The following is a 23,203-nucleotide window of genomic DNA, read 5'->3' on the forward strand; positions in this document are numbered from 1 at the left end:
CCACCACCAGAGTGCTGGGGAGGAATGCAGGGCCAGAGTGGTCTGCGTAGCCACTCACCCTTCTAGTACAGCATCCTTGAGGAATCCGCATAGCATCATTTCTGCTTCTGCCAAGTATACTGTCTCAATGTCAGTAATAGAATATTCTTCAAAGCATATATACAAATCTCAGGGAAAGTGTCTTGTATGCGAAGTCACAGCTTTGTATTCCATCCAATGCTCTGATGGGGTTCAGGACACTGAATGACTTAGAATACATGGCTTGTAATCCAAGGTCATTTATTCCACTGTATACCTGCAAGGGGTTTGGCTTAAGTATGGGTTATAAACCACCTTGACAACCCATAGCTTGTACTTGGGTGTGTCACCCACACTGGAGTCTCATGTTACCTGAATCTGGATGACATGACCCATCATGCGAGTGGCAAAAGTAGCAAAACCCTGTGCTGCTGCTGTTTGGTGGCTAACAGGCAGCTGCCAGCTGTCCCCAGAGTGCCCAAGTGTCACTTAGGCGTGGCTTTCACAGGCTTCCTTTGCTCCCTGCTGCAAGCCATGTGTCATGCTTTCACTTTTTGGGAGGTGTTCTGGGCTATTCGTGATGATGCAGTGATCCCAATGTAGCCTTTTCTGAGCAGTCACTCCAAATTGTGCTGGTGATACATTGGAGAGACTGCCTGATGTAGCATGACGGTTGATAATTCCTAATTCCTGGCGAATGCACCCCATGAGAAGCAGCACTGGTCCATCCACACCTCCAGAGGAGCAGCTTTTACAAGACTTGCTGTATTCATTTGGACCCAAGAGACTTCGAAGCATGGCACCCCTTAGAAATAAAGCCTAGTCTACTAATGTTGTATGAGGAGCTGGGATGTGCACATCCCTAAGTTTAAGCCACCCCAAATCATATAGCTGAACCCCTGGGTGAATTGACCATATCGGATGCCACAGCATTGTACCCAGTCCAGTGCATGACTGGAGCACAAGACACTGAGAAGGATGGCATCCTCATGGCAATAATAATGAGTTCATGTAGAAACAAGGACAGAACTAGGGATGATCATCTTTCGGTATGCTTTGGTCACCTAACCACACCGCCGAGATTCAGGGAAATGTCCTCCACAAGTGAGATTGTGTTACTTTGGGGACAGGACACTGTCAAGTGTGGGACTCAACATCCACTAAGTATAATATTACCTTCTTTATATACTGAGAGCTGGCATATGGAACACAACTCATGAGGTCACAGCTGCATTCCTTTCACTACAAGAAGCTCCAACACAGATCCCTGACAACATGAAGGTGCTATTTGAATGGCTGATGGTGCCTTTGTATGATCAGAGCAGCAGCTTGTGTGACGTTAATAAGGCAGAGCAGCATCTTTCCCAAGAAAGTCCCAGTCCCTGGAGATTTGAGTCAAACAACGTGCACTATGTTTTGGGAGAGGTATTTCCAAGTGATCCAAGATTACTGAGCCTTGGATCTTCATAGTAACCAAGGTGGACTATTTAGTCAGCTCAGGAAACTCTGCTGAGAAGGGATGCACTGAACAACATGCAGAGAGAGGCCTCAGCAAGTGCTAAAAGTAGCAACTTTAATTGCGCTGCTGCTTGCCACAATGACAAAACTCAAACTCAGGGATAACTCAAACAACAGAAACAATTTAACTTAAATAATACTTGTGACATTATACATGTCACAGATTAAATTTATGCTGTAAACAGATTAAGGAAACAATCCTATGGCACTTAATTGGCATCTGTGGGACCAAAGCATATTTCAGGCAGCCAGTGCTCTGAGCTAGAAAACGGGGCTCACAGGCCACTCCTTACAGTCAGCCAAGAAAGAACCACACCCAGCAGCATTTCTGAGAAGAAAAAGAGGGAACATTTCAGTGGGAGGGGAATGGAGGCCGGAGAGGCCAGGATATGAGCTATCCTGAATCCTCTCTGACCTCCCTCCCTCCCCCTCTGAAATGCCCTACCTAACAAGGCAAAACAAGCTCATGAAGTGCCAGTGCAGAGCCGAAGAAAAAGGAAGGGCAGGTGGTGGCAGCCGTGGCTGCTGCTTACATTCTGTATAGGATGAAAGTAAAGTCCCTGAGTTTGGGCAATATTGGACATAGTAATAGGATTGCACTCTATTTTATTTTTGAGTTATTAATGCTTGCTTTTAATATTAGTGCAATGATGGATACAAAATGAAACACTTTTATTTGCATTTGTTTAAAGAAGTGTTGTAGGATTTCATATTATCTGTACACTCCTTCTGTCTATGTACACTCAATTTAAATTTGTCATCTAATTTTGTTGGGACTTTAGAATTGCTAATAGGAAAGTTCTTCCTAAATAGAGAATACTTGGTTATAAATGAAAAGTATGAAAAGCAAAACTCATTTATTTAAAAACAGGAGTAAAGGTGAGAGGCGAATCCTTTATCAGGAAATGTTTGGGCATTATCTATGCTTGGCCAGTTTAATGTTTTAACCCGAAGTGCACAATTTGTGTGTGCTTTTTTTAATGCTGCCTTAACTACTCTGCTAAAATAAGTATGCTTAGTAATGCAACTGAGATCTAATTTTAGTCTGCTTTCCTATAATGTAGCCTCTGCTTCTCTGTGGTAATAAAGAACAAAAGGCACCTGTCTGTTTTTGCGGAACCCTTTCAAATAGCTGAAAATTGATATCCAATTCTTTTCTCTAAATAGATTCAGCTCCTTTTCATCTTTCCTTATATTACATGCTTTATAGCTGATTGACCTCCAAGTTAATGTATCCTGATTAAAATACAGCTACATAGGACCAGTTTCTCCAACTACAACTAGTCCCCATCTTCTTATTACTTCCTGTGGGCCACAGCGGACATCGAAATGGGAGGGACATGAACTATCTCCCATTTTGTTTGCCTGTTTAATGGAAAGCCACCATTTAGCCAGAAGAAGGGCAGAGTGAGAAGCTGATTAACCTTCCGCTCACCACTAACACTGTTTGTCTTTTCAAAACAGTCTTTCCCAACCTGCTAGGGAAAGTAGGATGATGGGGAGATTTGGGGCAGTTTGGCAGGAAAGGAAAATGGTAATTCGGTTCTACTTTGCAGCTGTTGCTCTTGTGAACCCAAATATGGCTTCAGAAGCTGATCTTTTTTGGGGGGAGGGGAATAAATATTCTTTATATTATTCATAAATAAATAACAAAAGATTACAGTGTACCACACTTAGGCTTCTCAGCAGTAAAAAAAGATTACCTTGTTTATACGAAGGTTTATTCACTAGAGCAGGGGACACAATTTTCTTAGCTATGGGGGCCCTTTGTGATGTGGCTAGGGGCACACTAACACAAAACACAGAGGTCCTGATCCAGCGCAGGTTTTCCTTGCTGCTGTCAGCAGTGAGAAAAGAGTGATCAATTCAAGGAACCCTAGGGGAGGGTCAGAGAGACCTGTCTTCCAGTGCTGCTGAAAAGGGTTGCCATTTGCTCATTTCTCCTACCCATGAGGAAAAACTTATCATGGTCTCTGGATGGGGGTCACGTGTTTCTGCCTAGAGCAGGGATTGGCAGGAAGTAGATTTCCAGGACCCCATGCCAGGATAGCCAATTATCAGAGATTCTGAGAGTGACGATGCTAATGCTGATGCCGACTATGGAGAGTTTCCAACATCACAGTTTTACATTTATGATTAGATATGGGGTTGTTAATCTAGTATAAAGTAGCTTAATCAAGGCTTAGTTTTCAGCTCCATTATACATTTAAAAAAGACCTTTAACACAAAACTAAGCTAAAACCCTTTTCTCTGCCATGCTTATTCTGATGTGGCAAGAATTCTTTGTATGGTTGGGCCTGTGGTTTAAGGCAGTACAAGCTAAACAGGTTTCCCATTTAAGTTAGAACTAGATTAAAGTCAGCTTAATAAATTGCTTCATTTATACTATCTCAGTTGTAGGGAGAGTGTTCATTACCTTGTTCAGTAATTCGTTCTACTGGTGAGATACTCTGAAGAAGGGATAAAGGATCTAGGCCAGGCTTCCCACTCAGTTTGCATAGTTTCAAGACCACCATAGCCTCCAAACAGTCGCTTAGCCTAGGAGTTACCAGTTGCTGGTCCGTACTGTGATATTAAATGCATAGAAGAGACAGTGAAGCTACTTGTTCATACATTTTCTCATTTAGTAGCTAAGCATGTGTCATGAAAGATTCATGTTTGGTCCTCATGGGGAAAGAGAAATGGCAGTAGCAACTATTTTTAAAGCAGTGTTTTAGCTTAGGACAAAGGGAAAGGAGACATGACAGAGGTGTACAAAATGTTGCAAGGCGTGGAGAAAGTGGATAGGAAAACATTTTTCTTTCTCCTGTAATACTAGAACCCAGGGTTATGAAGCTGACTGATGGGAAATTTAGGACTAATAAAAAGCAGGGCTTCTTCACACAGCACATAATTAAACTATGGAATTTACTTGCATGGGAGAAGTGATGGCCACCAATTTTGATGGCTTCAGAAAGAGATTGGACAAATTCATGGAGGAAAAAGCTGTCAGTGGCTACTCGTTCTGATGGCTATATGTGCTGTCCAGTAGTAGAGGCAGTATGGGTGTGTACACCAGTTACTGGGCAACTTGGACAGCTGGTGGTACTACATTCATGTCCTGATTGTGGACAGCTGGAATGCTACTGTATCCAGGTGGACCCTTGGACTGATCCAGCATGGCTCTTCTTAGGTTTTTATGTAATTAAAAGAAAGCCTAGATAAACTCCTGTACTGCACCCCCACACACACACACACACACAGACAAACCTTAAATAGAAAGTGCCTATTTATAAAGGAACTTTGACGTTTCTGTGACCTCCAATACACAGTTGCCAAATTTTTACAGCATTTGGATTTAATTCTAGCTTGTCAAATAATTGGAACTGCTAGGCCTGGTTATTAATAGTGTGATTCCCTGGCAATAAAATACTAGCAGGTGAAAAATTCAATATTGATTCTACAGATGGTTAGTAAATCAGTTATTGTAACTTTTTGCAAAACAGCATATCCTTGTTAGATTGAGAATGTGCGACAAAGTTTTCCTTTTTGTTTCTGCTGTTTGTTAACTTCACCTCATGATCTTCTTTTTCATTTCAAATATTAAACATTTAGAAGGTGAATTCATATAAAACAGGGCATGGAAAACAGTTTTACAATATAGTGCCCTATAGGATAATACTGTCTCAATATAATGAGAGAGCAGGGGAGTACATAAGCCATGTGTTTGCATACATTTTCCCAGTCATTTTGATAAGTCTGTTATAATGTATGAAATGCTTTGCTGTCATTTCCACGATTGTTCAGTCTCATATTCTCCTGTTACATCTTGGGGAGCAGGAAAGGCTGAGAAAACTTGATTTGCCCAAGGCTAACTTATGAGTCCTTCATTGAACACAAATTCAACTTTCCAGATCCAGCCTGTTTTATCCATTGGACTATTCTGGATGAAAAAACTTGACAAGCCTCTTCTGTGTTGGTCCAGGAAAATAAAGCACTTCTTGGAAGACATATCTTTGATATGCATATTAAATAACAGTGATCATAAGGCAGAAATAGCAGCTGAAGATCCTGAGTGCATTCTGTAACTCTGCCATGTTGCAAGTATAGAAATTGATAACCGTTTGCAACAAAACCAACTAAATTGATTTCTTGTCATTACGATTGCTAGAATATATGGGAAGTGCATGTTAAAATTCCAAGAAGCCAAGCAAGACTCAGTATGCTTTTACTGTGGTTAGTAGAATGAGGTTTCAGTGTCACATACAGCACTTGCTTTTCCCCCAGATTTGCATCTACAGAATTAGCTGTGAAGATCTCTGTAATGTGCATTATGTGCTCTATTTCTTCTAATGTAAACTCTGGATTGCAGGGTGAGATGCAGAATTATTATGTTCAAATAAGCACCAAGTACACAGAGGTCTAGATCAATTGTTAAGAACATAAAAGCCATGCTGGATCAGGGCAAAGGTCCTTCCAGTCTAGCATTCCACAAACAGGGTGGCAGGATCCCTCAGCAGGATGGGTGCAAGACCTTCACCTGCCCAAACTCTGCAGCAACTCCTGTATGCAGCCTTAGCACTCCTGGTAAAGGAGGTAGCACATACCCAGCAAGGCTAATAGCCACTGATAGCCTCCTTCCTCATGAATCTGTCCAGCCCCCTTTTAAAGCCACCCGGATTGGTGGCCATCACTACTTTCTTTTGCAGTGAATTTCATAGTTTAGCTGTCTGTTGGGTGAAGAAGTAATTCCTTTTATCTGTTCCAAAGCTCCCGTCAGTCATCTTCATGGGATAACTTTGGGATTGAGTGGAAGAAAAAAGCCTCCCTCTCAGTTTTCCTCAGAGCATGTGTTATTTTAAACATCTCTATCCCATCTCCCCTTATTTGTCTTTTTTCTAAGCTAAACAATCCCAGTTGTTGCAGCTGCTCCTCACAGGGGGAGAAAATCTCACATGACATTAACCTCTTTATGGAAAGCATCTTCTATTGCAACTTTTCAGCAGTATTGAATGAAAGGCAGTGGCCAATTTGCACAATCCTGATGAGGGAAAAAGGCTAATTTCCCTGGAATGCCAGTTGTATGCTGAAAGATTTGCCTAGCTGCCCTTTCCAGAATAGTTTACTGTGTTGTGTGAACCCAACATGGGTGACTTGTTGCTCATGAACAAGCCACGCCAGCAGCCTATGGGATCTGAATAGCTTGTTTGCCATGGCAAAAAGCTGTGGGATCACATGCCATGGTAAAGCATTCTGACCAGGGTACTTAATACAAACTTCCCTGGGCAGGTGAGTGGCATGCATGGCGGGAGAAGTAAGCAGCCATGGCATATCTCCTTCCCCATGATCATACGACCTGGGCTGTAATAAACCAAAATTTATAAAAACAGACAGACAAACTTGATCTCATCTATGTCTTTTAAATATGTAGTCCTTACTTCCTAGAATGTCTTTATATCTGAATCATTCTGATAATTTTGCAGTAGCTGTATCACTAACCAACATCATCCACAGGCAGATGTTTTGCTTAGATTCTTCTGACCGATTAACACAGAAGTGATGATGTTCTACAAAAGGAAACAGTCAGATTCCAGCCTTTTCTTTTCCACCCCCCAGCTTCATGTTAGGAGGCACTACGAAAGAAGGAACTTCTGGTTGGATGTCCTGGCATTGTTGTAAAATATTTAAAGCTGGCCTACTTAAGATTGCACAGAAAGGGTATCTTGGATTTTTACCTTCCACTGATCTGTCAGTTTGCATTAACTCTCGAGCTGTGGAAAAAGATTAGATCATATGTTACTCTATTAAACACTGTTGATGTATATGGCCTTGTCATTACAATAGTTTTATTAAAGGAGGTTAGTGTCCCCAAGGGGAGACTTAACATGTAGTGTTATTTCTGCACAGATGCCTCTGTCATTTAAAGCAGTTGTTAAAAGTGTGTTTTAATCGCAGAATGGCAAAACATTTATTTGACCTGGTTTATTTTGAGGAGGGAGATCATTTCATAAGATAAAGAGGGAAAGGCTAATATCATTTTGTCAATTAATGGTTGTTGCATTTTTTTTTAACAAAAGTCACCTAAAATTAAAAGGAACACATGAGACCTGCAAGAAATACTGGCAGTGGGAATGCTTCAGTTCAAGGTTTCAGCCTAGAAAAAGAGACTTGTGGAATGGCATAGATCTTGAAGATGAGGGCTAGAAGAATTTCAGAAGTAGGCAGGGCTGCTATCAGGCATAGGCATGGATGGGCACCTGCCAAGGGTCCAAGCCCCAGCAGTGGCCCACTAAGAAGGTTCTCCTGGAATTTTTCCATCTCTTCATCATTACATCCTGCTTGTTCTCCAGCCTCTTGTTCTGACCCAGACCACGATGGTGGTGAAACGAAGGAGCAGAAGATACCTTTGCCTACTAGCTCGCTGGCTATCAGCCTGCCAAGCAAGTATATGGTAGAAATTACAAGAGAGGGGATGAAGAGCAATCAGTGAAAGAACCATGGGAGTCAGGCTCAGTGAGGAAGCTGAGGCCTTTGAGGACATTTTGTTGAAAAGCTTTCAGAAATCTGTAGCCAGGACTATTGTTACATGCTCTCCAACCACCTCCAACATTCATAAGGCTGACCCTGTGAATGAATGCCCTCCAAAATGCCCCATACTCTGCAGCCCTTCTCAAAGCTGTGGCTTCTTTTAGGGAGTCAGTGCATTTCGCATTTGGTCTTTTGTTTCTTCCTCTGCCTTCTACTTTCTCTAGCATGAGTATCTTCTCCAGGGACTTTGGCCTTCTCATGAGGTATCCAGAGTAGATTTGCCTTTTTTGCTTCTAGGGAAAGTTCTGGCTTGCTTTGATCTAAGACCCACTGGTTGCTCTTTCTGCCAGTCCAGGATATTCATAAAGCACCATGGTTCAAATGCACTGTGGGGAGGATTGAAGGATGCGCTTTCCCTTTGACAAGGTTTTTCTGCAGTGTGCGTATAGCAGAACAGAACATTTTATAGCAGGGGAGAGCATGCAATTCTGGAGTGTGGAAAGCGGAAAGACATCCTAACTCCTTTTTCCCTTTCCTCCTGAAACATCTCAAAGCAGTGAAACTGGGACAGTTTTTTAACCTCACAGCCTGTGTTCTTCCCTCCAAGATACTTGCCATAATTTACTGAGGCTTGAGAAGGCCAGTTCCTCCGATTGAGCGCCCATCATCTCAAGGTTCCATACCTCCTGGAGCCACCTTCACTAACCTGGTGCCCTCCACATGCGTTGCCCACAATTCCTATCATTTCCACCTCACCTTGTAAATGTTATACTTCTGCATATCATGGGTAGTATATCAGAGCCACTGCCTTATTTTTGACTGACCTGGTGTTACTTCGAAAGTGAAAGGTGCCAGACACTCAGTTGTCTGAGTTCTGTATTAGGAGTGGAATTACAAAAATGCTAATTATATGTGGCCTATTGAAGTTGCAAGGTGAGGCTTTGCATTTATATACTTAATTTATGATGTAAGCACTTGCTTTCTTGTTGCAGTTGGTTTTAATGCTTGTAAATTAGAGAGCCCATATAGCCCTGTTTTCAGGTCTTCAGCGAACTGTTCCTGCATATCCTATTCCTGTAGATCAGATGCGTGTGAGAGTGTTCAGGGAGACAGCAGGAGGGGAATGCACTTACCTGCCTCAAAATAGAAATGAAAATGTTTTCAGGAATCTGGAAAAAACATTTTTATGCCCGATGCCTTTCAGAAAGGACTTTCCTTCTTCAGGAGCCACTTTTCTTTCCTGGGGGGTCATCTGGAGAAAGATATATCATTTCTGAAAAGCACTAGGTAAAAATAAAGGTTTTCAGACACCTGAGGATGTTTTCTCTTCTGTTGTGGTATAGTTTGGTCCAATGATCTGCTACAGTGAAGTCTTAAAGTAGAGCGTATTCCCTGTTTGTGTGTTAGACTATTCAGTCACAGTTGCTTTGGCTTGATTATTTCTAAGTGAACGCAGTGCTTGGGTATCCTTTATATATTTCCTTTCCCCATTAAATAACTAGCTTCCTGAAACTTGGTGTTGCTTTATATGAAAAAGAAAGATACTAGTATCACAACTTTCTTGACTCTAGATTGACAGAATAATAGTTACGACTGTACAGGAATTATTTTATCTTTACCAATTCTGTATCAACCAGAGACTCATGAAATTTCATAATAAAATTCTTCTCAAAACTGCTTATTAGTTTCCCAGCTCCACTATTGATGGAAGCAAATGTTGTGGTTTCATTATTGATTGAAGTTAAAATATGAATCCAACATAAGCTTGGAAATATAACTATAGTTCAATCAGTATGGAACCTTAGGCATCAAAATACTTTCTGCAAATGATTGTATACATGAGTGTACCCATGTCTGTAACGAGAGGATGGAAGAACTAAAAATGTTTTTCTTGGCCATATCTATGTTAAGGTAAAACCACCAAACTTTTTTAGTGTTTCTTAGTTTTTAGAAGTTCTGTGTTCTCCCCACTTGTCAGTATGAACTGGAGGTAGTTCTCCAAAACCGAGATGGAGGTATTTTTATCACCTGCTTTTGGCTGGAGGTGCCAGGGACTAAATCTGCGATCTGCATACGGAGCAGGTGTTCTAGCACTGGGCTACGGCCTCTTCCTCACCGAAGAATTGCCATAGAGATTATCAAGATAATATATGTGAACTTATATGAAATCCAAAACTATTTAATAAATGCTACTTTGTTTCAGACCATAAAGATCTGAAGACCAAAGCAGGTCTGAGCTTTATTGAAAAGGTAGCTAACTCATGGATGCTGATTTTTGCAACATCTGAAAACAGATTCTCAAAGAGTTTTGTTTCTCTGGCCCCTCCACTGTCTGAATGGCTCCAGTGCACAATGGGCCCTGCAGAGTATCACAGACAAGCAAGATCACAACGCTTGTGCAATTTTTATTCATGGGACTCTAAAGCTTCTTGCTTCAATTGGGTTTGTAACATGACCAATCAGATCTACAATTATATTATAAAAAGTTTTACCTCCACAAGGAGTCCATTGTTGGCACAAACAGCGTGATAGAGCCTCAAAATTGATTTAAGTTTCACATGGGAAAACTGCTGGAGTTTACCATACAGCAGATTTGTTTAAGCAAGACTTCCATGTGGATCCTCCCATATGGTGATCAGCAAAACATTCCCACACCGTTGGAAAATCTATTTGTCTCCATCTGCTTTGTAAAATCCTTTTGATTTCGACTCTTCTTACTTGACATGTCTACACGGAGGTACAATAAGTGTTTCACATGCATCTTCTGGCTGTCATCTCGCTCTAAGGAACAAGATAGGAATGTCCTTTTATTACAGTGGCCTAGAGCCACATAGGTAGTTGAGCACTCTTGACCTTTGCTAACTCTGAATGGCTGGGGAAGAGATCAAACAAAATCCTGTTGCCTTGAGCCAGCTAAATCTTCCCTAATGTGAACCTCTTGTCTTGTTTAGAAAAGATACTGGTGAAAGGTTTTTTCATGTTACTTGCACAGGTAGGGCAGCTTGAGGGCCCCCAGGTGTTGCACTGGCATCTTCCAAATATGGAGGCATATCTTTGATGGCAGGAGAAAGTTCAAGGCAACTTGACCTTGGCTAGAGAGAGAACTCTTCTGTTTCAGTCTTGCAAAATGATTCCCATAATTGCTGCAAATGTAATACAAAGTGCTGTCGTCTCTTGTGAAGTACACAGAAACCAATGCTTGGAAGAGCCAGACATAAATGCATACAGAATCCCTTTTGAATCCTTTGAATCCTTTTGCAAACTTAAAGGCAAAAACTAACTACTTGAGAAATGGTGTTGCCTCCTCACATCTGTTGTGTAGAAAATGAGCTCCCCCCTTCAGTGAAGTTGTATTGCCTGCTAGAGAAAGAAGCCACAATGGAACACAAACCTCTGTGAAAAGCTTTAGATGGCCAAATTAAAACTTGAAGTACAGCTGCTGTGGAGAAAACTCCTGAGAGGCTGAGAATTGCAAGGGGAAAAGGGGGCACTAGTAAACATACCACATTTTTGGCAGGGTATGATGAAAGTTTTATTAGTCCCTGCTAGGTGTGTGCATTCATTTCATATTGAATGAAAAAATGAACAAATAGAGCCTGTTTGCTTTCTTCATTAATATCCATGTCAATATTCATGTTACTCTTACAGTTACTTTAAACATGTTCAGTCTCTTCCACCCTGTTTCCCTGCCTTTCCTATTCCCTTGTGCTTACTTAGGGTTTACAGTCTTAGGCTGCAATCCTATAACCTCTTACCTAGGATTAAGCCCTGATTTATCCTTGAATAGATTTGTATAGGATTATACTGTGTGCATGTGTGTGTGTGATAGAGAGAGAGCAAGAGAGATTAGTTAATAGTTTGTGATCTCTGTTAATCTGAAATGTTGCAGGTATATTCACTAGGAGAAATGGTAGGGTACCTGACCATTTCTTGCCAATTGGATGGAAAACCCAAATATGGCAGGCAGTAGAAGCCGTGTCACTTACTGAAAGTGACAAGAAACCACTAATGTGAATAACAAAAAGAAATGCAATAATAAGAAGTAAATAATTAAACAAATAGGATAATATATGAACAGGTTCCACAGGGCTCGATTTTATTCCCCATGCTTTTTAACATCTACATGAAACCTCTGGGAGAGGTCACCCAGAACTATGGGCTGAGATGTCTTCAATATGCTGATGATGCTCCTGTCTACCTCTCTTTTTCATTAAATCCAGGTGAGGTGGTGGCCATTTTGAACCAGTTCCTGAGCTTGGTAATGGACTGGATGAGGGCCAACAAATTCAGACTCAATCCAGATAAGATGGAGGTGCTCTTGGTGGGTGGATCATCTGTCCAGTTGGGAACATTTCAACCTGTCCTGGACAGGGTTGCACTCCCTCTAAAGCACAAGGTCCCTAGTTTGGGAGTGCTCCTAATACCCAAACTATCACTAAACTATCAGGTGGTCTTGGTGGCTAGGAGACCAGCAGAGCTCGGCCACAGTCATCCACACTCTAGTAACCTCTCGGTTGGACGATTGTAACATGCTCTGTGTGAGGCTGCCTTGAAGACAGTCTGGAAGCTTCAACTGGTTCAGAATATGGCAACACAATTCTAGGGCAGAATAGGGCCTTTGTTAGGAAGGCCTACTCTGTGTACCCACATTATGCCAGTCCTTTATCAGTTGTACCGGCTACCAGTTGAGAGCTGGGCCCCATTTAAAGCGCTTGACCCCAGATAAAGTATGTGAAATGAGTGCAATGATGCGGTAGTTTGAACATTCTTTGGCATTGCCCTTCTTTGGAATTGGAATGTAAACTGACCTTTTCCAATCCTGTGGCCACTGCTGAGTTTTCCAAATTTGCTGGCATATTGAGTGTAGCACTTTTACTGCATCATCTTTTAAGATTTTGAATAGCACAGCTGGAATACTGTCTCCTCCACTAGCTTTGTTGTTGCTCAGACTTCCTAAGGCACATTTGACTTTACATTCCAGGATATCTGGCTCGAGGTCAGTGACCACCTCATCGTGGTTATCAGGGATGTTAAGCTCTTTCTTGTATAGTTCCTCTGTGTAATCTTGCCACCTCTTCTTAATCTCTTCTGTCTCTTTTAGGTCCCTGCCATTTTGGTCCTTTATCATGCCCATCGTTGCATGAAATGTTCCCTTCATATCTCCAATTTTCTTGAAGAGATCTCTGGTCCTCCGTATTCTATTGTTTTCTTCTATTTCTTTGCACTGTTCATTTAAGAAGGCATTCTTATGTCTTCTAGCTGTTCTCTGGAATTCTGCATTCAATTGTATCTTTGTCTTTCTCCCTTGCCTTTCGCTTCCCTTCTTTCCTCAGCTATTTGTAAAGCTTCCTCAGACAGCCATTTTGGGATGGTTTTAGTTGCTATCTCTTGTACAATGTTGCGAACCTCCGTCCAAAGTTCTTCAGGCACTCTGTCTATCAGATCTAATTCCTTAAATCTATTTGTAACCTCTCCTGTATATTCATCAGGGATATGATTTAGATCATACCTGAGTGGCCTAGTGCTTTTCCCTACTTTCTTCAACTTAAGCCTAAATTTTGCAACCAGGAGCTCATGATCTGAGCCACAGTCAGCTCCTGGTCTAGTTTTTACTGACTATATAGAGCTCCATCTTTGGCTACAGAGCACATAATCAGTCTGATTTCTGTGTTAACCGTCTGGTTATGTCCATGTGTAGAGTCGTCTCTTGGGTTGTTGGAAAAGAGTGTTTGCTATGACCATCTCATTCTCTTGACAAAATTCTACCAGCCTGTGCCCTGCTTCATTTTGTACTCCAAGGCCAAACTCGCCTGTTATTCCGGTTATCTTTTGGCTTCCTACTTTAGTATTCCAATCCCCCATGATGATAAGGACATAATTTTTTGGTGTAAATTCTGGAAGGTATTGTAGGCCTTCATAGAACCAGACAGCTTCAGCCTCTTCAGCACCAGTGATTGGGGCATAGACTTGGACTACTGTGATGTTGAATGGTTTGCCTTGGATTCGAACTGAGATCATTCTGTCATTTTGGAGACTGTATCCCAGTACTGCTTTTCCTACTCTTTTATTGACTATGAGGGCTACTCCATTTTTTCTGAAAGTAGTATACCTGATGGTCATCTGAATTAAATTCACCCATTCCTGTCCATTTTAGTTCACTGATTCCTAAGATGTCGATATTCAGTCTTGTCATCACTTGTTTCACCATGTCCAGCTTGCTTTGATTCATGGATCTTACATTCCAGGTTCCTGTAGAATATAGATCTTTACAGCATCGAACTCTCCCTTCACCACCAGATACATCTGCAACTGAGTGTCCTTTCAGCTTTGACCCAGTTGCTTCATTCTTTCTGGCACTACCAGTAGCATATTGGACATCTTCCGACCTGAGGGGTTCATCTTCCGACGTCATATCTTTTTGCCTTTTGGTACTGTCCATTGGGGTTTTCATGGCAAAGATACTGGAGTTGCCATTTCCTTCTCCAGTGGATCACGTTTTGTCAGAGCTATCTGTTATGACCTGTCCATCTTGGGTGGCCCTGTACGACATAGCTCATAGCTTCATTGAGCCATGCAAGCCCCTTCACCATGACAAGGCAGGTCATAGCAGAGAGAAGGGGCTTAGTGCTTCTAGTGGTTTTATTTCCTTGTTTTATTGCTCAATTTTTATTGTTATGTATGTTTTAAATTGTGTACCCCCAAGAGCCCTGTGGGCTATAGGGTGGTATAGAAATTCAATAAATGAATAAAATAAATACCTAACCTCCCCCTTCATTGCCCCAATCCTAGTAATCACTTAGATGAACAGATACTTGTGGTTTGATTCCATTTAATTTAAAGGTGCAGACTAAATTGTTGTCCCAATTGAGCGAGGGGAAACTCTTCCTCTCATTTCAAGAAGTTTGTAATTATATGACTGATATAATGTCCAGGGGTCATTTTAGAGCCACATTCCATTTCATGTACCCTGAAACTCAGGCAAGAAAAGAGGTCTTAATATCTGAGGTCAACAACTTGCCTTGGGGTTTATGTAAGCACAGGTGAAAGAGTTTGCAGGCTTATACTGGCATATTCTTGTTCTCTGTTTCTCAAATCCCTCTAATCACTGTCAGGACAAGCATTTTTCCACCTGGTGTATGAAGTCAAATGAGCCTCAGGCTCATGCTGCCCTTACTCTGACCTTCCCCCTTCCTGTTCACCCTGTCCTGCTCTTTCCTTTTTCCAGGCGGAGAGAGCAATGCATATAATTCATTTATCTATATTCAGGAAACACTGGACCTCACATAGTATATTAAGTTTATATCCCTCTTTACAAGGATTCAGTAATAGGTTCAAGGGACTCCTGGGAATGGACAATGCCGGTATTGTATTGCATTGCATTGCATTGTATTGGTGAAGAAGCCCAATATTATATTGGGTTCTCTTTCTTCCTACCTAGTGTCGAGTAGGAGGTTTGTGAGAGAAAGGTAAATGAATATATGAGCCAGAAACTCACTCCTGCCAGTCGGATACATAAATAAGACACATGTCTCCATCTAGCTCAGCATTTCTCAGGCTCTTTGCACCCAATATATGAGCCTACCTTACACATGTATACATTGTGGCCCCATTCCAACAGCAATGATCTGCTTCACATAAGTATCTAATATTGGTTTTGATCTACAGAACCCAAAATAGTTTGGATCTAGGATATCTAATGGTCTACTTCCTCCCATTTGAAGCTACTCATAATTTACTAGCATCATTGGAGGCCTTGTGCTTTACTCCATTAACTAGAGAAGCTAGGTTGGAGGATACTCAAGACAGGGCCATTTTGGTAAGGACACCCTGATTATGGAACTCCCTTCTGAGGAGGGTGAGATTAGCTCTTTTCTTATTTTGCTCCATCAGAGTGATAAAGTTGTTCTATCTTTAAAGCTGTATATTTGACACCTATTCATTCTAGTGCCAATTCTGGTTACTAGTTTGTACTATAGTGTGTATTTTTGTTCCTGAGTTTCTTGGTGAAGTTCTAAAGTTTTTATTGTGTATCATCCCCAGGGGCCTGGTAGGTGGAGGTGACAATTAGTAAATTTAATAAATAAATGAAACAAGTATAAACATGTGCTTGTGTGACATCTGTTGCTGCATCTTCAGAAGAAATTGCCTTATACAAGATCAGGCTACTTGTGCATCTAGTCCAGGAGACTGGCATTGGTCCCCAAGGGTCTCAAGCAGATGTCTTTCCACAACACCTGCTACCGGATCCTTTCCCTGGTAGCTGCTTGAACCTGGAACATTTGACATGCAAAGCATGTAGTGATGGCCTGTACTGTGCCAGGGCTACGGTCCAGCACTGACATTAAGATGAAGATGGTGGAGGTTTTTGTTCAGCCAAAAGCTATTTGCAACTTTGTAAAAATTCAAGTAGATGAAGATGTCGCACCACCATTCTTTTTCTTCTGCTGATATCACTGAGCTCCTAGTACCATCATTTGATGGATAGCCATGACAAAATTTAGGGCACTTTCCTTCACATAGAAAACAATGGGCCTTTTCTGTTTAACCATGCTACTCTTTTTCCTTTCCTCAGGTTCAATGCAAGTGATGAATAAGACAAGGCGGATCATGGAACAGGGAGGCGCTCATTTCATTAATGCCTTCGTGACAACACCTATGTGCTGCCCATCCCGTTCCTCTATTCTCACGGGGAAATATGTCCATAATCACAACACTTACACCAACAATGAAAACTGCTCTTCTCCGTCCTGGCAGGCTCAGCATGAAATTCGCACGTTTGCAGTGTACCTCAATAACACAGGTTACAGGACAGGTAAGACTGATACAACCTGCTGCTTCTCTGGTAGGTTATTCAGCCCTGTGCTTCACCCATGAGGCTGGAAACTTTGAGACATTGAGAATACTTTTACAACTCCCCCTAGCTTATTTTCATCTGGCAAACAAACCTGGATTTCATTCATGCAAAGCTTCCATTATATTGCCACTGTTGAGAATAGGGGAAAATAACAAATGAAACCTTTAGTGTTTGACATGATGACGCTTGGAAGCAGATTAAACAGAAGATGGATCTGAGCCACAGAAACAATCCACCAGGAAATGTTTCTATTCAAAACTCATTTGAAATGAATGATAATTGTGCAATAGCACAGTATTAATGTTGCACAACTCTCATTCATTGCATAGGAATATTCAGAGCTGCCTCATACCGGGTCAGACCAGTGGTTTAGCTCAGTATTGTTGGCACTGACTGGCAAGAATTGTTGGCACTGAATTTCAGGCAAGAATATTTCAGCATATCTGGAGATGCTGGGGATTAAACTGGGCACCAAATTTATGCAAAGCATGCACTCTACCCCTGAGCTGCATTTGCACAGTGTCTAGGAATGGATGAATAACTGATGTTCAAGATCACTAGGATTCTCTGAACGTCAGCATGCTGTTCATCTTGTATCTGATTTCTCACAGCTCACTCTGTGCAAATGGGAAACTTGCACAAACCAAGAAGCAGTCAAACATAAGATTTTGCACAAATTTCCTCAAACTTGTACAAATTTCCTCCATAGAATAAAGCAACATTGATTCAAATGGAAGAAATTTGTGCAAATTGAATGGGGAATAATATTCCACAATCTGCAAATATATGCTCATGCTCCACATTCAGAGCTTTGAACAGGGCATGCATGTTTTGCAAGCAAAGATGAACTTCTTGTATATTCCTAATCATGTCTCAGTTGGTATATTTGTGCATAATAAACTGAAAATTTCATTTTTCCCTCCCAATAATCAAATGTTTGTACCAGCTTTGGCTATTGTAGAACAGAGACAACTCATTCAAATGGGTTGGAGACCCAAATAGTACACTTAGGAGTTACCTAGATATCTCATCCAAGTGTTTCCACCTAGCCTCATCCATTCTTTTTTACTAAAATCACTCCTTTAGTTCATACCATTAGCCACTGGTTCTGACTTGGCTTTTGGAAATGCTCACCATTCACTTCCATACTTCTTCATCTTGCCTGCCCAAATCTTTCAGTAGCACAGCCATCTGTGATGTTTTCCCTGGGCCTGAACATTATTGTTGCATCTTCAGTCACTTTTGTACATGCCATTAATTGCTCTCCAAAATTTAACTTGATTTTGATTTACCAGCATAGCTGCCCGCATCCATCTTGCCAGACTAACATCCTTGTCATTCCGCTCTCTCACTTCTTTAGCCATCGTCACTTAACTCTGCTTTTCACTCTTGGGTGCTATGTTTGCAGATGGCAAATTCGACATTGCCTGAACCCTTTGACACCTCTACTACTAAATGGAACAATGCTGATGCTTCTGTTGCATAGAATGACATGTTTCAGATGACACACCAGAGCTCACTGTGGGTTATTCAACCCATGATTAAGTGTGCAAACTACATTTCTGATTTACACTCTGGATTCTGTGATGTAAAAATGAAGAGTTTGGTTTATGCGAGAGTTAAACAACCTTTGCATTACTCTAAAACAGATTAGGGGTTATGCAAGGGTTAAAAAACCCTTGTATAGCCCACACTCATTGTATTCACGCTATTTGACATTCCATCAAGCAGTGTGTGTGTGTGTGTGTGTGTGTGTTCAAAATATATCTGGATAGGCCTGTTTAACCTGGGATGGGATGTCATGTCATACAGTGAACCACAATGGAAAGTTTGATAGGTTATGTTCTTTGCCTGGCTAAAGACTTTGCTCCCAGTAATTTGTAAAACAGTTTGCTACCAGCGATTCTTTGAAATGGGTGGCAGCAAGAGCAGAGTCCAGGTTACCTTGCCATCTTCATATATTTGCATTGTACTTGTTCAGACACTTGGAAGCAACAGTATAATTTTTTTTAAAAAAATTCAGGTATACTTGCAGCAATAATGAGCCTTCACAGCAAAATATGGGGACATTTGAGTGAGGCAGACTTGACAGTTGGATAGCCAGGGTATTTTTTATTTTAGATTGGAAATAACTAATAAATTTGTTCATTGCAGCTATAGTTTATACCCACTGTTAAAATCTGTACCTTCCTCTTAGCAAGGTGTGTATCAATATATCTGTTTTAAAGGTAGTACATTGCAATTGAGCTTTCCTACTAGACATTTAGATAAACCCTAATTTTAATTGTCAGTATCTTTTGTCACCACAAACAGGTGTGTTTTCATGCTAAGGTTATGCTTAAATACTGTTTTGTGGGCTGAAGAGCAATTATTTAATTTATGCTTTATGGAATAATAAATTTGACTTGCTAGACTGGAGCCTTGAGGTATTGCTGTAATTTAAATGTTGTCTCCTAAATATAATAACAGTGTATGTTTTCAACTTCCCATCTTGTTGGTACTCACCAACCAGGCTGTAGGAATCTGCCTTCAAACAAATTAGTTTTCTTGTTTTGTTTTGCTCTGATAAAGACCTGAATTAGTCTGCAAAGGAATAAATCAGGGAAAGCATGAATGCCAAATTATTTTGAGCTGTTTCCTTTTGTTTTATTAGCTAAGGGTGTTAATGTCTCTGAGTCTACAAAATATGTCAGAAACAAGAATTAATTAGCACCTGTTTTTATTCTATTTGGGCATTGCTGTTCTTTGATCATGCTGAATACAGTTGCCAGACCATTTAAAGACTGAATTGTGAAAAACTAACATCTAATTTCTTAAGTCTTGGAGCTGTGAATTACTAGCATTCATCAAGATGAATCAGTTCAAACACAGAATATGTTTAATATGCTGTAAAAACCAACCAGATGTTGAACTGTCCATAGCTGGAAAATATTGTGGCATTTTTTACAAATCCCATTTTATGTCCAGTAACCTTTTACAAGATTGGTAAATATTCCAATATAGAGCATTTTATCCTTAGAGTATGTATTAAATCTTTTTAAATAAATAATTATAAATAGTAACATTACTAGTATATCTTAATACTTTAAAAGTAATAGAAATACTATTTTATAACTATCAGTGCAAATATGTCTGATTCAAAAACTCTAAAAAAGGTTTTGCTTATTGGGAAGAAACCCTTTCTTCTTCTTTCCAGGTGGTGTCCAGTGTTGTCCATCCTACAAACTAGGATACTGCCTAGTGGAATACTGCCAAAGTGTTGCCCAAGTGGTCCTTCATTCAGATTGTACAAACAATTGCACAATTCTGTTCATCTTACTAATCTCATAATTTCCTGTACTTTCAATAACTAGCTTTAAAAATATTTTATTACCTGAAATTTTTAACCTAGGATATACACACATGATCAATTACATGACTCAAGTTGATTCAAAACTATAGAAACTGCATTGCACCAGAACCTTATAAAAAACTGAACTAAAGGATGGGATACCAAATAATAACATAACATAACCAAGCATCTAACACCAAAAGAAAACCAGAGGAACCAAATGCTGACTTGTTTGCACCATGAATAAATCCCAGGATAGATTACAGCTTACTGTCTATGTTACATTTTACTATGCAACCCTTTTCATTTTCTTTCTCATAGAGAAATAAATAGAGCCCACTGTGACTGGTTCTGTTTTCTTCTCCATGGTCCCAGTAGAATGCAGAATGCATTTAGGATATCATTTGGGAAATCACATGTGGTCAGAAACATTATCTGTAATGGGCAATTGTTCTATCATCACCCATTAAAAAAAAAAAAAATCTGCCGAGCCACCAAAAATCAATGGCTCATGTCATGGGACAAGTGGGTAATTCTTAGCCAGATTATATCTCATTGTATGCCTTTTTTCAGTTTTTGCATACATCCAACATGGAGCCTAACCATTTCTTATTCTTGTTTAGTTCATTTTAGCTTTGCACTGCAGCAAATCTATAGCCACTGAAATCTTTGCACTGCAGCAAATCTTTAGCCGCTGATAGTCGTGGAGGTGAAATGTGTCAAATGTGTCAACTTACTGGAAGCATGAAATAAGGAAAAGGTTTGAATCCTAACTGGAATCCTCTTGAATTAAAAGAAGACAGCAGCCACAATTTATTGTTTTAATAGATATAGAGAGGGTTATTTTCAGCTTGCAAATGTAGGAAGAAACATTCATATGGGGAAATGGTATCTCCCTGTCACAGTAATCTGTTGTTCTCAGGCCAGGTACTTTCTGTTCCTCAGGTGCATCTTCTTTTGTATTCTTTCATCCGGGTTCTCTTTAAGCTCTCTTTCACCTTACATACCTGTCAGGAGTCAGGCCCCGAAGGCTGTGGTAGCCTAATTTTTCTCATCAACTGCACCTTTTCTCCTTCCCTGGTTCAGACTGTCACCTACTTGGCTAACAGTGGAGTCTGGTGGATCAAAGGTCAGTGGGGCTGTTTATTCACCCTGAATGCTAGTCTGGATGTTTAAAGAGCTATCTGTAGTGCTAAACCTGTCTTGGGGATATAATTCAACATGGATAGTGCCTTCAAAGTTCAGAATAAAATCCAAAGTGAATACACAGCCCTACTGATACTGGTGTCCTTTGGGATGAAAAGTTCTCCCAACTGGGCTTCATGGCTTGAACCCAAGTTGTCCAGAACAAGTAAATATTCTATCCAGCCTCTTCATGTATTGCAGTCCTTCTGCCCTGTGCTAATTACTCTTCCAAAAACAAATCTTTCTCTGGCAGATTCTTTTGTTGCTTTTAGCCACCAAGATGTTTTAAGAAGCGTATTTATTGTTATTTTTCTGTGGTCAGTTTTGTGGCCAGATCATGCTAATAAGGAGGTCACTCTCCCATCATCTTGTATATTTTCCAACTCAGCTTTCTATCCACTTTCTCCAGCCCCAACTCAGCAGATACCACAGATGTACTTTCTCTTCTTTGAAGGATCATCTTAACGTGCCATTTTATCTGTACTGTGACATCACTTTTCCTGGTCATCATCCCAGCAAACATGTCAAAAGATCCAGACAAATGCAGCTCCAGCCAGATTTTAGGGTCTCCACCATTAGAAAAATGCCACCATGTGTTTGTGTAGACAGACGAAGCAACATAAACTGGGATTCTCTCACACTGTGTAAAAGAACATGGAAAAAAGGGTTTATTTTCTAATCCTGTCTGTGGGGGAATATGAGTGAGAGAAAGGGAGAGAACTTGCTCATGCATCTGACTGTTGCATTCATAAAAAACAAGATTTGCAACTAGGTATGCACTGAACATGATTAGTTAAGACAGATCTTGGAACTGAGGTCTGTTGCCAGCTATTATCTAACTGTTGAAACACAGGAGAAATTGAACTGTCTTCTGTCATTGAACTTTTGGAGGCTCCAAGAAGCTTCCCCAGGGCTCTTCCTGCATGAATTTGACTGCTATCTGAGAAATGCTGAACTTGTAAGAGGTGGCCAAATATTAAGGCTCTGTTGTATCTACACATCTGCGCCAAAGAGACAGTGAGGATTTGTCCTTGTATGCCAAGGAACCCTACCTTTAATGGGAGTTTCATGTCTCTGCTTTTATTACATGCTGTGGGAAATTGGGCAGGGAGGCAATGTATGTAAACATGTCACATTAGTTAAGGGATTTGTCTGAGGAAGATCTGCCACTTGCTGGCTGAGTCATCACTGCATAAAGAGCGGCAAATGATGCTCTTGGCTCAAGAGCATGTGGCAGAAAGAATGGAGAAGAAACAAGAGCTGCTTGCAATAGGGATTTCTTGGTGTCAAGGACTGATTCTGCCCAAGAATCCTTGTATAAACAGTTGCAAAAGAAGGTTCCGTGTTTGTTTTTCATAGCAGGATGCAGCTCTTTCTAGGAGAGCATTTTAAATGAATGATTTATGTAGGAAGATAGATGTGAGGGTTGAGTGACTGGTTTCTCTATACTTTTAGGAAAAACTGCATCCTGTATTCATTTTGTTCAGGGTTTAACTTAACTCTTTCCTCCTAAGTTTTCCTCCCTCCCATTTTAAGCAAAAATGGGAGGGGGAAGCAGGTAGGATTGAAATCTTCGCTCCATTACTAGCAAGGCTTGATTCTTGAAACTGGCTGTTCATTTTAAATATTTTTCTGTTTCTATTATTCTGTTAACAGAAACCACTGCTTCTGAAATTCTGCCTTCATTCTGGCATGTAACTTCAAGCCAAATCAGACTGAGGACAAAAATTCAGAAGCCACAATTCTTGTCAATTGAGAAAGGACCTTTCTATTGAGGAAGGGTTTTTAAA

The 23,203-nt window shown here is 40.6% G+C and overlaps 1 protein-coding gene across 5 annotated transcripts in view; it reads left to right on the forward strand.

The window, feature by feature from the left end:
* SULF2 (sulfatase 2) overlaps nucleotides 1–23,203 on the forward strand; it is a 209,620-nt gene that overhangs the window by 104,862 nt on the left and 81,555 nt on the right. For all 5 annotated transcript variants that reach the window (XM_044440362.1, XM_044440363.1, XM_044440361.1 and 2 more), the window contains one exon: nucleotides 16,616–16,855. In XM_044440362.1, coding sequence (XP_044296297.1) covers nucleotides 16,616–16,855 — 240 coding nt within the window. The remainder of the gene's footprint in view (nucleotides 1–16,615; nucleotides 16,856–23,203) is intronic.

The sequence above is a fragment of the Varanus komodoensis genome, unplaced genomic scaffold (genome assembly GCF_004798865.1).
Source record: "Varanus komodoensis strain SLA01 unplaced genomic scaffold, ASM479886v1 scaffold37, whole genome shotgun sequence".
Lineage (NCBI taxonomy): Eukaryota > Metazoa > Chordata > Lepidosauria > Squamata > Varanidae > Varanus > Varanus komodoensis.